General features: G+C 39.0%; 1 protein-coding gene across 1 annotated transcript; it reads right to left on the bottom strand.

The window, feature by feature from the left end:
• Window positions 1–6,049: 6,049 nt before the first annotated feature.
• Window positions 6,050–16,389, bottom strand: urod (uroporphyrinogen decarboxylase). Its single transcript, XM_079648074.1, has 10 exons — window positions 16,192–16,389; window positions 13,388–13,500; window positions 13,184–13,263; window positions 11,776–11,838; window positions 9,407–9,604; window positions 9,130–9,291; window positions 8,810–8,944; window positions 8,282–8,382; window positions 7,389–7,455; window positions 6,050–6,673 (listed from the first exon to the last, which is right to left on the bottom strand). Exons 1-10 carry the CDS (start codon window positions 16,212–16,214, stop codon window positions 6,509–6,511), a joined length of 1,107 nt encoding a protein of 368 aa, XP_079504200.1. The 5' UTR covers window positions 16,215–16,389; the 3' UTR covers window positions 6,050–6,508.
• Between the last annotated feature and the right edge of the window lie 212 nt (window positions 16,390–16,601).

Genomic DNA, 16,601 nt, shown 5'->3' with positions numbered 1-16,601 from the left:
TTACTCCACTACATTTATTTTTTACATTTAGTTACTTTACAGACTTGGATTAATGATGTGAAATATAATCAAGTGTTAAATCAGACTTTAGTTCCACCTGGAGTAAATCCACAAGCTACCCTGCAGTATACAAAGTCATTCAAACTAGCTGCACCTTTACCAGCTTTGAGAACACTTTAATGGTCAATCATTATAAAACATATCATATCTATTATTCTGAAATGGGCCAATCTGCATAATGAGTACTTGTGGTACTTTAAGTATATTATGATGCCAATATTTTTGAACTTTTACTTGAATTGAGTAACATTTTGAAGGCAGTACTTTTACTTTTAACATGGTATTCCTACGCTCTGGTATTTATACTTGTACTCAAGTACAATATCTGAGTACTTATTCCACCTCTGGATATACCATGGAGGGACCCCCTCTTATCGGGAAGAAAAGTCCCTGCAGTGCTGACGAGCAAACAAAAGGCATCCCTTTAAAAAGTGACGTCTGACAGTATTGACAGACTTTGTTGGGGTTGGTATTTTCATGGGAAAAAAAGTATGGAGTATGAAATCAAAACAGCTTTACTTTAAGGGAAGAACTCCTTTGTCAAGTAAGGACAGTTATTGAAGTCCATCTTTAACTTATCAAGGAAAAACACTTCATGATCTAAATCAAGGTGTTTGTTATAGCCAGAGAACTGCATCCAGTGTACAATATTATCTTCTTTTTTGTCACTGTTTTTGGATAATAATGAATATATTGCAGTTTGAAAATTGAAAGGAAATTTATAAATCTAAGGAGACCTTCAGTAACTAAAAAGGTTTGATCAAATATTGAATAATAAATAATGATGATAATGAAATCAAATGTATACCGGCATTGACAGTGATCATGTATCCAGCTCTGCAGTGACAACATGACCTCCTCACTATAGAGAGGAGGGATCCCCTGAAACCCCAGCCTGGTCACATGATGTTATGAGTTTTGCTAGAATCCTTCAAAACAACATCCGCAACAACAACCGGATTTACCGGAATCTGCTTATCTGAGGTTCTTAGCTGCTCACAGAGAAAACACAATTTAGGATTAACTGATTACTTTCTCCCAGTTCCTCGTGTAAAGAGCTTCCGTCATGATTACAGTAATAATGCCAGCCGAATTCTGTGTAATAAATTGCAGCTTTGTATTTACCCAATATAGACTAAATTGTTAGATCCACTTTGAGACTGAAAACATTTGTGATTGGCTGTTTCTGCCGGCCCAGCTTTCGTCCAGCATCTCATTCAGTGGCGGCGCTAGGGGGTGGCTACTAGGTCTAAAGGCCCGGATGTTTTCTGAAAAGCCCCGGATGTTTTTACGTTTAAAAACGTCTCAGGAGTAATGTGCAGTACCGGAGTCCACCAGAGAGGCAGCCGCTGCGGGACAGTAGCCTGCGTACTGCGTAACCTTCCCTGCCCTGAAGAAGAAGTGATCCTTCCTAGTGCCCATCGTCATATGGCTCTGCGCGTGCCTGACGAGTTTTAAGCTAATAGTCTATAAAGTTATGGATATTAGAAAGTTATTTTCATTGAAAAATGCGCCACAAGCTGCAGCAGCAGCAGTAGTATCAGCAGCTGAGAACAATGTCAAAACCAGTAGTGAAGAAATGGATGATGTTTCAGGTTTGTGAATCTAATGGTGATATCTGCACTCTGACTGACTGAGTAAGAAGTGAAAAAGAGTGATGTAACGTTAATGTTATAGCTAGTAAACATGGAGTAACCACACTAATTATACCCGTATATGTTAGTATGTATACAGAACATGACTAAAAATTATCCTAAGATGTAACGTTAACCCTTCATAGCTCAGTCTACCTTTAAGACACTAAAATAGCGAATTCCAATTTTTATATTGTTTTGGAATTATACCGGCTCTCGTTTCAGTACACTTAACAACGGACCCATAGCAAATGAACTGACAGGCAACGGAACTGACAGGCAACCCTCTGAGTCAGACTCCGATTGGCTGTGACTGCATCCACACAGTGTCCGATTCAGAAACGTGACTCTTACACTCTTTACGTCACAAACAAAGATGGTGGATGAGAATAGATCTATAAAACGATAAGCAATGCACCAGAATCAAGGTGAGACAATCCGCATCCTTTAAAACTCTACGCACATTCGTTTCACCGAAATAAGTAAACGACTGTATTTGAGTGAGTTAAGGCATTAGTTTGCTTCATTAAAGGGTGTTTGAATAAGTGTTCTCCAGTGCCTTTTGTCCGCTTTAAGGTATTATTAAGGTAGGTTTAATGTTGCTCTCAAAGTGCACCAGATTGATGCTTTTAACTTCAATATTTAAAAAAAAATCTTCCTGGGGGAGCATGCCCCCGGACCCCCCTAAAGGAGGCGACGACCCCCCTAAAGGATGTTCGGTCCACCCCCCACTTGTAAAAAAATAGCACTTTACCCCTGCATCCCCCAACAACTCCTGGGCTAAGCCCCGGATCTCCTACAATCCTAAATCCGCCACTGATCTCATTGGTGGTTGTAGGGTAATGGTTTGGTCAAATGAGTTGTGATTGGTGAAGATGATGCAAGACTTTAACTCCCCTGCTTTTGCGGAAATGACCTTTGAAGATTTACAAGTGCTTACCGGTAATTCTTTTTTAAGGTAATGGCTACCCATTGGTGCTGTAGCACTTTAGAGGTTTTAGTCAGATGATCAAGTTGAAAAAAAACTCAGATTTCCACATTCATTCAGCAAAGATATTTCAAATGTAAAAGGTTGGTTTTTGGATTTGAAAACAGTGACTTAGTAGAGAAGATGGAAGGTCAAATCAGAGAGGGAAAATATATATAATTTTTTTCACACATAAGTGATTGAATGAGAATCGGTTTAGTTATAGAAATAGCATTACAATCAACAATACCAAACATACTTTAGACCAAGGTTATAGCCGCTTGAATCGTTGAGAAATGATGGTGGTTGCTCATTCAACACTATTTTTTCAAAAAAAGACATGTATTCCAAGCAGGGCCGGCCCTAGACTTTTGGGGGCCCTAAGCGAGCTTTGGCTTGGGGGCCCCCCTCACTCTAGCGTGTTCTCACTACAACACGGAACCAACTTTTGTCTTATGATGTTAGCATAAGCACACATATTGTATAAATAAGCATGTAAACACCGTGGACCTAACCTCCTCTAGGGGGGTCCTCACCTCCTCTAGGGGGGTCCGGGGGCATGTTCCCCCGGGAAGATTTTTTTTTAAATATTGAAGTTAAAAGCATGAATCTGGTGCACTTCGAGAGAAAAATTAAGAGATCTATGGATACATCTCTCAACACCCATATGAAACAGAACTGTAAACAGATTTTTCTTTATGGATATCTTACAAATCACTTAAAGGTGACCTATCATGCAAAATGCACTTTTGTACATGTTTTATTCATGAATATGTGTCCCCGGTGTTCCAGGGAACTCACCAAGTGTCAGAAAACACAACCCTCTCTATTTTCCTCCATACCCAAATCTCTTAAAAAGGGACTGCAACGGATCTGATACAGACTGATCCAGATTTGAACACTTCTATGACGTCACAGAAGTGGCGCTACGGCTATTGGGCCAACTCCACCAATCAGGAGGAGACAGCCACGGACATTGCCGTTCGAAAGCGCTGGAGACACTGTAGTACATATGCCAGGCCTGTAGATGGTGCTGTTCTCACAGAATCAGCCCATGCAAAGACAGTGTTAAATTGAGTGAAATGAGGAATGGCTAAAATGCATGATCTGTTTGGTATTTTGAAAAATAAAAAGTATAAATATGCCTTATATAGGTATGGTCCTACACTATATTTTTCAAATATAGCATGATAGGTCCACTTTAAACTGTATTCTTGTTTTGTCATATAGTATTTCATAACTGTTTTTCCTTTATTCTCTCTGGCTGTCCATCTCATAATGTTCACATAGAAACTAGCTGTCAATAGGAATATCATTCAGAAGAATTATAATTTTTTGCAAAAATCTGTCACAAAAAGAGGTTGCACATTTAAATTCAGGTGTTGTTATGGCAACGTCAGTGGCCAAACAGCCACATTTACTGCTGCAAATACGTTCAAAGATGCTGTTGACATGTAAAGCAGTGGCAACTATGCCACCATTTCAGCTGACCTTTTCACATAACATCCATATATTTCAGTGCTAGGTTGATGCTTAGCTAAGCTAACTGTGAAACACGTTAACTGACAGGACTCCGGATCAACTGTGTAGGCCTACTGTAAGGTAGCTTCTAGCTTCATGTCGAACAGTAAGTCAACATTTCCCAGAGAGCTTTCTTTGAAATCACCAGGTAACGCTAAAAAACATTACATTCAGATTGTATGACAAAGTCTGTATTTAATATACCTGGCTAGCTATAGCTACTTGCTAACGGTTTAGCTTACCCCCGCGATTCAAAGTAACGTCAACGTAGCTGTAATTTATGCTTTGCTTACATGTTCGCATAACTTGGAAGTTTACTGACATTTACATACCTTGTTTACCTGGCTCAAGTGGTGGCTCTGGGAAGTGTGAGCCACCACTTGAGAATTGTCGTATTTTTTAAGAAAATGTTTTCATATGTCCATCTTCAAAAACTCTGAGTCTGACTGACAGTTTATTTTAAACATTGTCACAGCTCACATGATAGGTACCTGTCAGCCAATAAGACAGATGTTTATTTCCATTCAACTCTCTGGTTGGTCTGGTGTCTTGCCTCTGTTGCATTCACTGAACACGGGAAATTACAATACTGCCGTCCTCTCTTGTGTCATGATGAGGTTCAGGTAAAGCACGGTTAATGTATTATATTATTGACTCAATAATATAATACATGACTTTGAGAGTAGGCAATCTAGGCATATTAACACAATTAATTAAACATACTTATCACGGCGACGATGTACTGAGATTTTTGTATTTTTTAAATTAAAAAAATTAAAAAATGTAATTTTTTTTTTTTGTTGCTAGGGGGCCCCTTAGTGGCTGCGGGGCCCTAAGCGGCCGCTTATGTCGCTTAATGGGTCGGGCCGGCTCTGATTCCAAGGGGCACACAATCTTTTTGAGAGAGTCCTCTAAAGGCAGACATACAATGGACAGTTAAAAAAAGATAAAAAATGGAAATGGCCGACAGTGTTTTTTTTTTAATTATTCAATACATTCTTCTTTTTTCAAAACCTGTAATGCAACTCACAAACGTTCAGTTCACTGTTGTTGGTAACAGAGTAACCTCCAATCTTTGTTTTTGAAAGAAAATACGTTTTAAATCCAAGTTACTATATTTAATGTTGTCACCTTGTGCTTTTACTTATTAAGACCTTCACTACAAAGCATTTGAAGGATTTCAGACCAGAGGTGGATGAAGTACTCAGATCTTGTCCTTGAGTAAAATTAGAAGTAACAGAGTGTAGGAATACTCTGTTACAAGTAAAAGTCCTTGCAAATGTTACTCATCACCCTTGTTGTACTCAGAGCATTTAAACCTCATAATCAATCTGTCCCCGTTTAAGCTCAGGAAGATGAGTCGACAGCCATCCTTCTCAAAGCCTGGGGGAAAGAAAATCTAATCACTTTTAAAAAGGACAATACATTTCTCAAAATGTACGTCAGTCTCTATTAAAGTGGACAGAACGAAAAACAGCCAGACACACATTTATGGGTTTCAATAATCTGGAGAAATACAATCACATGCAGCCTCTGGGCTTCGAAGACAAAAGTTGAGAAAAAAACTGATTTGGCTGAAAAACAAAGACAGCGCAAGGCATTTTCTTACACAACTTGCATTTCTTAAAAGATCTGCGGGAGCAAATATAAAGCTTTTCATGCTGGGATCCAGCGGGGCACTTTGTTTAATGTTAAGATGTTCGATGTTGGAACGATCAACCCGCTGTGCGCTGACATTCTCCCCACAAAATATGGTAGGACTGAAATAAAGCATCTCCTGCTGAAACAACTCTTCCAAATCCTTTCCTGTTTTTAAATTCAGTTTGGACCCTTTTTGTTTCTTTAAGGACAAAGAAGCTACTGTTACTGATGAAGAACTCAGTTTTTTATTAAAGATGTTTACAGCTTTTAAAAAGGTTATAAAGGGTAGCCTCAAATTGTATGAGTGACATTATGTAAAAAAAACATATCAAAGAAATAGCTTTCATATAGGACATAAATCCGTTTTGAACATGTTTAAATAAATCATATATGAGTTCAAATCCCAAACAACTGACATGTGTAACGTACATGCACTTGCAAAATGGATTGCCGCCATTTCAAATAGAAAAACATAATCCACTCCTGGTCAGATCAACATAGAACAGAACATCTTGTTTTAGGAAACCAACATCCCGTTTATTTTATTCATTTGAGGTTATCGTTGTTTTTATTTCCCCTCCATGAAAGTCTCTCGGGATGGATTATTCAACAGATAAAGCTGAAACAGTTTTTAATGAAGTAATGCGGTATTGGCTTACACACTTCGTCACACACACATCCACCTTTACATCCGTTTGTTTATCTGTTTAGAGTGTGTGTGCACAGCTTCCACGAAGGCCCCCACGTTCTCGGGGTCCATGTCGGGGTAGAGGCCGTGGCCCAGGTTGGCGATGTAGCCCCTCGTCCCGAAACCCTCCAGCATCTTCTTCACAATCTTTGAAATGTGCTCCTGATGAAGAGAAGGGGGATTTTAAAATCAGGCGTTATTCAACCCCAGCTGGAGAATATCTGTAATAGTTGAGATATTCTTTGGAAGAGGAGCAAGTTTAGGAACTTCTAGCGACAAGTTATTTGTTGACAGAAGTTTTTCAGGATGAATAACAGCATTTATGTGTGAATATAAATAGGATTCACAGCATGTTGGCAGGTGCTGACAATAGCAGCAGATGAAACTGGAGAAAAGTTTAGAAGACAACAGGGTTTTGTTATTTTCATGTTTTATCACAAAACAATATGATTCTACTCTGGACCCATAAATGGGCAATTAACGCTGAACCCTATACAGACAGACCTCAGTTATGCATGTTTTATGACATATTATAAAAAACTAAAAATGTATTTGCATAAGGACCAAAGATTGGTGTTTTGCCAGAGTAACACGATACATTCATTAGGAGAAAGAGCCGGATGATGACCACCTGACCCTTTTTTTCTGGGTTGCTACTGAAATATATATGTTATACTAATTCATTCACTGTAATATTTGTATATTTACTGTATGTCTTATATCTGTGTTTAACTCTGTTATTTCTTACATTCATTTAATGCAATGCCTTTTAAGTATCTCCTTTCAGAGTGACTGCAGTGTTACTGTGTTTTGTCTTTTCAAAATAAAGTCATAAAACAGTTAGGTCTCTGTCTATGAGACACCGAGTGGGGGTTACCTTGGGAGCGTAGAGAGCACAAGGGTCCATGTTTCCCTGCAGGCTGACCTTCCCTCCTGTGCGCTCCCTGAATGAACACACACACCATGTATACATCACATTGACTTACATGCATTTCCTGGAGACTTATCCTAACCAACACATGCCTAACCCTAACATTAATGATTACCTCCATTTTGTCCCCATACATGACTGTGTAAACAGATTTAGGTCCACACACACACACACACACACACACACACACACACACACACACACACACACACACACACACACACACACACACACACACACACACACACACACACACACACACACACACACACACACACACACACACACACACACACACACACACACACACACACACACACACACACACACACACACCTCTTTAACCAACAGGTTAAGTATTTGATGAGCGGAGCAGGAAACAGACGTTTGTTGACATAAATCCTGCAACCGGTGACAAAACAGGGACGGGCGAGAGGTCACTAATGGTTAACCTGCTCCTCAGGAAAGACTCCAGCATGGTTTACGATATCTGCAGAGACTGGCTGAGATGAACTCAGCTTTAAGATTGTGTTTTGCTGTCTCACCATGACAGAGGACTTTGAGGCAGGAGCTGTATTTATTTAGACTTCATGCATAGACACACGTGTTCATGATCACATTCCATCGATATGTCTTTAGACTTTCTAACTCTATTTCTCTACCAAAGCTAACAAAGAATGAAAACAGTTCTCATTACACTGGTTGAACCCAGTCCATTTGGTTGGAACTCAGATTGAATTTACAAGTTTGAAAAAGCAAACGGGCACTGGAGTTAAAAGACGCAGATTAACGTACGTACATGCGCGTGCGTGCGTGCGTGCGTGCGTGCATGTGTGTACCGTGCTGCTTTTGGGTCAACGGTCCAGTCCAGCCCGACCACTTCATAATGAGATTGAGACAGATCCTCCAAACCGTAATGAGCATCCTTTGCAAACACAATCTGAAAAGAGGAGATTATCAACTAACAACTTTTTGCAGGACTCGTTATTCTCCATTTTTGGTGAAATGCTGCCATCTTCTGGTAATGAACAGGACATTTCACTTATTACAGAGCAGATTAATCGTTAATGATGCCTCCTGGGAAACAGTGTTGTTGAAGCAACAGACTTATGGTAAGAATAGAACAGAGTATTGCAACTAATATAAAAAGCTATTATGAAAAGAGAACAGACTAAATAATACAGCAGGAAAATAAATATAAGAATAGAGTTGTCACAGTTATAGCGTTTATCATTATCATTATCTACTGACACTGTCCAGAGGAATACATGCAGATGTGTGAGATATTATTACAGCAGGAGCCTTACTCTGTGTGGGTGTGGATTTGGGCATATTGATATATTTGAATGCTAATGTTTGCAGCTTACCATGGGAATGTCTTTCGCTGTCTCCTTGAGTTTCTCTTTGACGCGGCGAGCAATGTCTCGAAGGTAAGGCAGAGAGAACTCATTAAACTCCACGGGCCCCAAAATGCCGGCGTGAGACTCGAACACCTGCAGAGCCTGCACAACAAACAGCAGACGACAGAAGTATTGTTTTACAAAAATCTAGATTTACAGATTTTGTTGGACGAAGTACAAAGAAAATCTGTTTGCGTCCTTTTGTTATCACCCTAAATAGTTATGCGTAATGGCAGTGGCACATATTGTAAACACGGCTCCAGAGATAAAGAGGTAGGAGGTCTAACCTGCGCTCCAGCCGCCACCTGCCCCAGCAGATACTCCACTATCACATCCGTCAGCATCTTCAGCAGCATGTGGCTGGCCTGAGGGTGTCGGTACAGCCAGCGCTTCGCCTTCGAGTGGGTGTTGGAGCCTCCGCCTTCTATCATGTAGGACATCAGCGTCCACTGTGTAGGCACACCACACAGAGAGAGTAAGAACCACAATACTTTTGATGTAATTTTCATGTTTACATCCAGAAATACCTATGCCGGCTTTTAACTTGTCTGTATGATCACTAACCGGCGCTCCGGTGAACCCAATGAGCGGCACTTTGCCATCAATCTTGTGTCTGGTCAGTGTGATGGCTTTGAAGACATAACCCAGTTCCTTCTCCACGTCCACTTTAGGTTGCAGACGCTGCAGGTCCTCTGGCTCCTTCAGAGGGTCTGGGAATGTTGGACCTTTACCTGGCACCATCTGGACATCCATACCTAAGGCCTGGGAGGGGAAAAATGGATGGGACAGAGATATTTGAGTAATGGCTGCTATTTATTTTATGGATGTAGAACTCTGGAAATATATTCCTCATCTACGGGTTTCTACTGAACCTAGCTAATTCCATACTAAAGCTTTATACAAGCCAATGGCACACAGGTGAGCAGGTAACACTGTTTGAGTAACTGATGAGGATTTAAATCCTGTTAGAGCAGTTTTGGCCTTCTTGTTGTTGTTGTAATTCAAATTGCAGAAATGTGCAGACAAAAGTAATCAGGACAGGACCAACGAGCTAGCAAGCCAGCCAGGGACAAGGGAGGCTGGCAATCAATTATATTTTGAAGAGAAATTGACTCAAGCCGGCTTTCTCACAAACTCCGGCTCTGTGTGCAAGCAGACTGCTGTACACGCTCTCTGCCTCGCTCAATCTCTTTCTCCCTTTCTCTCCATCGCTCAACCTCACTCCACCCTGTGTGCGCTCCTCAAGTTTGCCTGCGTGCTTGCCCAAGTTGGCACAACGTTACAAATGTGCCACAAAACCAACCAATGGATGTAGCCTATAATAAGACCGTCAACAGCCTTATGGCAACCTAAAAACCCTCTGTTTCCGTAACAACAATTCACGAACCCCCCCCCCCCCCCACTTTTTGAGTGAGTTACCCAGATGAGTACCAGCAGACAGCGATTGGTACTCACCCCACACGAAGCGTGGTCCTCCTCAGTGTCTCCTTCACTGTCCTCTATTTACACTTCTTGCATGCTAGATGATGAAGATGCACCTCCCTGTCTCTTTTTAAGCCTCTGATTAGCTTTTTTCCAAAACTTGTTGCTAAAACTGTGAAGTCCTTGCATTTCATGAGGCCAAGTTGAAGGATCAAATACTAAATAAAACATATCACATATATTATTCTGAAATGGACCAATCTGCACAATGACTACTTTTACTTTTGGTACTTTAACTATATTTTCATTATAATACTTTTCTAATTTTACTTGAGTAACATTTTGAATGCAGGACTTTTACTGTAACAGAGTAACACTCTGGTACTTCTACTTATACTCAAGTACAAGATCTGAGTACTTCTTCCACCTCTGTCTGATTTCAAACTCTTCCATTAACAGCCTGAGGAAGTTTGCAGCTGTGTGTTTCACTCCACTTTGGTGTAAATAAAACTGCAGCAGCTTGACCACAGAGCGTGAACGTTGTGATCAGCTGATTTTGCGCAGTTCTCCAGTGTGTGTGCGGTGCACAGGGGAGTCTCCCACTGCAGTCAGTTGGCGGAGTTTTGGCACAATTATGTTGTTCATACCGACGTTAACCCTGTCTGTGCACACGGTGAACAACTCTGTCGTCCAGTGATCTAAGCCTCTGCCTCCTGTAAAGCTTCACAGGTCCGTTGGCTATGTCCTGCGCGGCTCGGCCAGCACCAGTTCAGTCAGTCACAGAAAGTTCGAAGATTTTTTGCAGGGAGGGAAAGAACAACGTAGCTGCTTAATGTCTTTGGTTTTTTCTGTAAATGTCTCGTAGTTTACTCCTTTGAGTGTTGACAAGAAACACGTGTAGACGAAATATGTGTTTTGTTTTGAGGTACGCAAAGGCGCGTAGTGACACAAGTGACGTTACGCAATTCAGATTTTTGCCGCGCATGCATACCTGCGCACCAGTTATGTGCACCCCTGACTATTAGCCTATACCGCAGTAAAGGGGCCATTCCCCCAGCAAGGGGCAGAGCCTCAGGATCAATGTGCTCGCTCAGGCAGCTCATATGACAAATTGGAATCGATAGAGAAGATTAGCATGGATGACACACAAATTCATGAAGCCTTTCCACTTTAAAATGTCCTCTATTGCCCTGAGTTGTTCTTGTGCTACTGAGGGGGATATCTTTAAAGATGTTTAAAAACGTTTTAATGTAAGCGTATATATATATATATATATATATATATATATATATATATATATATATATATATATATATATATATACATACACACACAGGCGGAATTTATGTATATATATATATAAGACACTGATGTCTACGAGAAAAGCTAAAACCTCTCAAAAGGCAATAACCCCTTAATATAATGTTCAATGTTATTATGCCACTTACTCTTGACATCACGGAAATAGATGTAATGTCAACATGTTAATTAATGAGTCCTGATAACCTTACCTGTGGGATAACCAGGATGTCAGAAAAGATGATGGCAGCATCGAAGGGGAAACGTCTCAGAGGCTGAAAGTGGAATAAAAGAAAGACAGTTTTAAATTTAAAAAACAATAGAATGTGGTTGTTTATTGCCTAAAGGACTTCAAAAAAAAAATAATTGTCCCTCTGGAATTGCTTTTTTGTTTTTCGATTGTATATTTTCAGGGACTATAGTTAAAAACAATATGGGTGTTAATTGTATTGCTTAGTTTGCATAACTGCAGCCTATGATTGATTCGGAAATTCGTCACTATATTCTTTTAGATATGCAAAATCAATTAACATCTATATCTCCAGAAGTCTGTCAAATACTACCAAAAGTATTTGGATACAGGAAAATAAAATGTCCTAATTGAAATTCAGTATATTGTTGTTCTGTGTTTACCACATGTGTGTAAAGTGATCACATTTTTTGGAAACTCAAATTTAACTTTTGTAGAATCTTAGATTTTAATACGGATACAAAATCAACTTGTTTGACAATTATTTCAGTGGTGAGAATGTGTGTGGATAGCCGTGTCTCTCCAGTGGCAGAGTCAGTTAGTCCACTTCACTGGGAAAAGTCTCTATTTAAAATGCTACAAAAATGGACACAAACATACTTTGGATACTAGATATAAAGTTTGTTAAATAGTTTCACGAGGCAGGTCTGCATTGACAATCAGGCTTTCAAATGTGTCAACAAAAATACCCCTGTTTTGCACACGGTAGAAACAGTGTGCTCCCTCCTGTTGCTAGCCATCTGTTGTGAATTCTTCTGGTTAAAGAACTACTTGATCAATTTCAAAACACCAATGTGTCTGTTAAAGCGTTTTAGGCTCGATAAGACAGATGGACCCCATTTTTGCACATGATGTGTAAAATTGTGAGTAGGTGTGTGAAAAGCCATGTCTCTCCAGGTGGTATTTCAGTAAGGATGGTGCATTCTCTGGGATTTAAAAAGCACAGCGTTTTATTTTCCAAATAGGCGATGATGCGTTTGCCAACAACGTAGCAATTTACGCTTGTCGTTTGTCTAGATTGATGCACTGATTTTAAACAAACAGGCCACATGTCCTTTTTTCGTATTTCCATATATTGCCCAGAATATTTCCCCCAATATCGTGCATCCCTAATGTGTTCATGGGCAGAAATGTAGCACAACAGAAGAATGTAAGCAGTTCTCTGTTTATTTAAAGGGCAAAAGAGTATTTTCTTGTTTAAGTCAATGAAAAATCATTAGAAATAGAAGGGCAGTCATATATAACACTGCTCTCTTCCGGGGTAAGTCAGAACACATATTTTAAATTAATAATAATATTGTAAAGAATTTCATGTTTTCATATTATTGACATTTGACTTTTCATAATAAGTTTTAAAAACACTGCTATACCTGCAGAGTGAGCTCACAGCAGGCCTCCGGCGACCGACATGTGTCAAAGAAGTCCTTCCCTGCTCTGAACTCACGAAACTCTGAAAATGAAATTCAAAAAAATATTAGCCTATGTCGTCACAATTCAAAAGGTTAAACAAAACAATAATGCAAAGAAAGTCTGTGACTTTTGTTAGGTGATGATTCGATCACTGATCACAGTACCTGGTAGGTATCGTCCAGCCTGCCTCATACACCACACAGGGACATGTTCAGTTTCCTCTCCTCGTGCGGCTCGCAGGAATGTATCATTCTTGAGCTGGGGGAAGTCCTTGGGGCTGAATAAAAAAGAAACATACCCTCGGTTTAGCCTCAGTCTTTTTTAAGCAATGATGCCTTGAAGAGTCATGTTCAAGCAGCGCCAGACAGTTGAGTATTCACAATGCTACCCTATCTGTAAAAACAACAAAAGTTAAAGTAAACCATTCAGGATGTAATCTAAATAGAACCCTCACTGCATTATGAAGAAACATCACATTTAAATGTCGCAATAGGAATTTCACAACACAAAAATGCTGTCGCGGATACCAATACCAGAGACTTTCCACCTGTTTCAAGGCCAATCCGATACCACAGTAAAAAACTCAAACAAAATCCCAATTATTTTAACATTTACCTTTTTATGACATTCACATTCTGGGTTTTGTTGTTAGGGAGTTAAACAGATCATCATATTCCCTCTAATATCTCTTTTATATTGTTGTAAAAACATCTACTTGAATTATTTTCTCACCTAACCCAACACCCTTTAGTTTCAAGGTTAAAAGGCTTATCTATGCTTCCTTTCTTTCTCTGTTCCTTTTGTGCTACTAACAAAATTAGGCAGAGGTTTGTAGACCAATACAGCTAAAATTGGATGTGATAAAACTACACCAGAGCCACTTTACCCAGCAGCCAGTACCGGAAAAAACGCATAGGTAAGTAACGTACATGTTTCTCTCAGTTTCAGAGATGTGACTCTTCTTGTTGTTGACAACAAATAACATTCAATATTTGTAATTGACTACCATTTCTATTATTATTATTCACACCGATTTCAATCAGCTTTTATTTGTAGAACACAGAATACAATGGTATTAGAAAAGTAAAACATTCAAAAACTAATTGCCCTTTTTGAGGGGTTTGGCTGGAAGTGTCCAAATCCAGGGGTTCCCAAACTTTGCCATGCCATTATTGTCTGGCGGAGACCTTACTGTTGCAATTTTTTTTTTTTTTAAATGATGAGTACATTATGATGGAGAATATGACAAATTAATCATACAGCTTAATACATTTTCTTAATATATATTTGTATTAATAATCAGTTATTCTTCTAAACATTTTTTGTATTTATCTTTTGTTTGTCATTCCTTACATTGATTGTGTCTTCTGTTATAAACATTCTTAACACAATATTAAACAATAAACATATTTTTAAAGCCTTTTTAAAGTGATTTCTGTCTTTATAATATTATATAATTTTGAACAGTAATATGAACAATTAACACATATTTTTAGCATTTTTGAAAGCTACTTATGCCTTAATAATATTATATATAATATTCAACAGTAATATTAACAATAAACATATTTATATTCATATATATAAACATCAATATTTGCTACATCCGTGCTCTCATCCAGCTGCAGAGCGAAATATTCACTAGCTTTCACTTGCTCCAAAAGCTGAGCAGATACTCAGTTTCACTCTCAGTAGCGGCAGCTCGATTCTGATTGGCTTGAAGGGCGGTCGTGTGATTTAAAAAAATATATATACATATATATGAATAAGTAAAAAATATTAAAAGTTTGGCATCAAAGGACACATAGATTGATAGATATGCAGTTATTCATAAAATCTAAAAATAAAATAAATAAATAAATGTAACTTTAAAAAAAAAAAAAAGTTCCCCTTTCCCTCAAACTTTGCGTGACCCCCCTGGCGGCCCCCCAGGGGGTCGGGGCCCCCACTTTGAAAAACACTGTCCTAATCAATATAGCCCAGGGGTTACAATACAGTAGCAAGCTTTCGTTATCTAACATCCAGGCAAACCCCTCCCTTTCCACAGCGATCATATGGACAGAAGAGTACCAATGAAAGAAATGAGAGATATGAGAGATACCACTTCTCCACCCTTTTATCATCTTCAAACAGTAGGAAAACGGTTGAATGAAAAGTATCGGTAATGCATCGCAACAAGCTGAAATTTAACTTGGACTTGAATCTAACTTTTCTATGGATTATTGAGAATAGTTTTGCAGTGACTTAATTTAAACATTGAAGCCTGCAAACTAAACAAAATGTTAACTTTAACTGTAACAAATGAAATAGGTAACTGGCATAACTAAAACTAAAGAAGGATAGGCTACTACTTTTATTCCACTCCGTCAGTATCCAAGCAGTTGGTAAAAGATCATTTATGTTCAAAGCACCTTCGGATTGGAATAATTTACCACCAAACATAAGATGCTTGACTTCCTTTCAAGTGTTTTAAAATGCTTTGTCTTCTTATTTTGAGGTGAATTGTACATGCTATCGATGATTTAACACGTACAACACATGATGTTTGTATTTACTGTATTTGTTCATGGCCTCTCTGTGGCCATATAGTGGTAATTTTCGAATGTGTAACCTCTAAATTGTGTGTTGTGATTGTAGTTGGTTTTTCTGAATGACTTGCTGTTTGTTTTATGCCAGGAACCCCTTGAAAACGAGATTGTTCATCTTAAGGGCTTTATTCTCAATAAATACATTTCAGTATACTATTTGAAAGATCAATATTCCCGAAGATGTATTGTTTCCAGGGTTAACGTTAATATAATGACAAAAACACGATTAGAAAATGATAAACATCACGCTATATTAAATTCATATTATGCAAAGGAATGCTTTTCTAAGAGTGATACAGGAACGTTTCATAATGTCACTCAGCAAGAACCAAAATGCTAGCATTTAATCTTAGGTAGTCCTGTGTTTTAGAATTACTTACAGGATTAAATCGTCTTGGCTCATGTCGGCGGGTCTGTGGGGGAGACAGGTTACTCAGACGGTCCTATGTCTCTCTGTGGAGATGTCAGCTGCGTCCTGCGGGTCCTCGACTTTCAGTAAAACCTGCTTTCACAACCCTGTCTGTCTCTACACTCCGCTGCTGTTGGGCGCGGCCATCTTGAAATACCATGTGACCATCCCGGAAAATGAGCCGCGAATTCAAAATAAAATGCTTCCCTTTTCATTTTTATAAAAAGTTATTCATGTGCATCTACATCGATAACACATTATTATGGGCTCAGAACAGTCTCATAATACACACATGCACACAGAAGGATTCAAACTTGTATTTCATGATCCGCAAAAGGATCCACACTTGTGTTTTTCAATGCACACACAAATGTGTTCCGT

This window comes from Notothenia rossii, assembly GCF_949606895.1.
Source record: "Notothenia rossii genome assembly, chromosome: 9".
NCBI lineage: Eukaryota > Metazoa > Chordata > Actinopteri > Perciformes > Nototheniidae > Notothenia > Notothenia rossii.
The sequence above is the reverse complement of the archived record's forward strand: the minus strand, read 5'-3'. Positions and strand labels throughout refer to the sequence as shown.

Coding starts and splice junctions, on each gene's coding strand:
- urod (XM_079648074.1), bottom strand. CDS start 16,214: ATGAGCCAAGACGATTTAATCCT. Junction 13,501..16,191: donor AGCCAAGACGATTTAATCCT/GTAAGTAATTCT, acceptor TTTTTTATTCAG/CCCCAAGGACTTCCCCCAGC. Junction 11,839..13,183: donor GCTGTGAGCTCACTCTGCAG/GTATAGCAGTGT, acceptor TTCCACTTTCAG/CCTCTGAGACGTTTCCCCTT.